This window comes from Mus caroli, chromosome 3 (assembly GCF_900094665.2).
Source record: "Mus caroli chromosome 3, CAROLI_EIJ_v1.1, whole genome shotgun sequence".
Classification (NCBI taxonomy): domain Eukaryota; kingdom Metazoa; phylum Chordata; class Mammalia; order Rodentia; family Muridae; genus Mus; species Mus caroli.
In genome coordinates, this window is record NC_034572.1 from 89,657,556 (window position 1) to 89,658,807 (window position 1,252).

At 35.7% G+C, this 1,252-nt stretch overlaps 1 protein-coding gene across 4 annotated transcripts in view; it reads left to right on the forward strand.

Moving 5' to 3' along the window:
- Hormad1 (HORMA domain containing 1) overlaps positions 1-1,252 on the forward strand; it is a 29,298-nt gene that overhangs the window by 14,513 nt on the left and 13,533 nt on the right. For all 4 annotated transcript variants that reach the window (XM_021158160.1, XM_021158163.1, XM_021158162.1 and 1 more), the window contains exon 8: positions 739-806. In XM_021158160.1, the coding sequence (XP_021013819.1) occupies positions 739-806 (68 nt within the window). The remainder of the gene's footprint in view (positions 1-738; positions 807-1,252) is intronic.

Below are 1,252 nucleotides of genomic sequence, written 5' to 3' on the forward strand. Positions count from 1 at the left end.
ATGCCCTCTTCTGGTGTGTCTGAAGACAACTACAGTGTACTCGTATACATAAAATAAATCTTTTTAAAAAATCACATTCCTTTCCTCTAAATAGTCAATTGTAATCTAAAAGTGTCAACTCAAAGTACCAACTTTCGTATTTGATTGTCCTGTCGAGTGGGCTCATTTAGGTTAGTAATAAAAATGCTATAGATTTGATGGGTATCTACCCAATGCAGTCTTTTTGCTTTTGTTTAGCACTAGTTGATCAAATTGGCTTCAACTGCTTTTCTGCAAAACAAGCATCCTAGATACTGTGAAAAATCAGTGTCATCAAGAATTGTTACTTAAAAAAAAAAGAATTATGACTTCAGAGAAAACAGTCATAATTCTTCACTACCAGGAAAAAAATTCCTAAAATCATTGCACTAGGGATTTAAGTTTCCAATACATAAACTTTCCAGGCAATTCAAACTACAGCCCTTGCCCACTCTGCTGAGGTGTGACTCCTCCCCCACTTGACTAGTTCTCCCATTTAGTATCTATCACAGTCATTGCAGTGAATCGGGGACTCTTTCTCCACAACTGAAGTACCAAATCCCAACCATCGGCATTAACTATGAGCACCTGAAACTCCAGTAGACCAATAGGAAATTAACACATTAGAGGAAACTACTGACTGGATGTTTGAAAGCAATGTGTACATTTGGCAGTGAGAATTATGTATCAGTTACATAACTTTAATGTTTTCTATTTAAGACAATTTCAGAATGTTACCAGTTTAAATTCAAGTACACCAAAAATGGACCAATCATGGACTTTATAAGGTATTACTCTATAGTTTTCCTTTTATATTACCAGTTGCCATTTATTATTATGCTATTTAGCTAGACTTCAAGGTTATTTCTGAAATTTCTCAAACTCCCAGTTAGCAATTTGACTTCACAAAATGGAGTAGTGGAATATGAGGTTGATGTGGCTGTGACATCTGTCAAACATTGTTCATCCCCAGTGTTAATTTGGCTGACCTGGCAGCCTAGCTTGGTGCTCCCTTCCTTTATCACCTCTCCCAGTGATTTACGCCCAATGTTTTACACTCAGTTGAAGCTAGTGGGGGAATGTTCTTCATTCAGGGTTTGAAACCCCAGACAAGCTTTCAAAATGGAGCAAGACTTAAAATGCCACAAGACAAGATTAAGTGCTGATTATATACTATTTACAAAAAAGTATTTGAGTGGTTAGAAATATATTTACCTAAAAAAAAAAAAAAAAA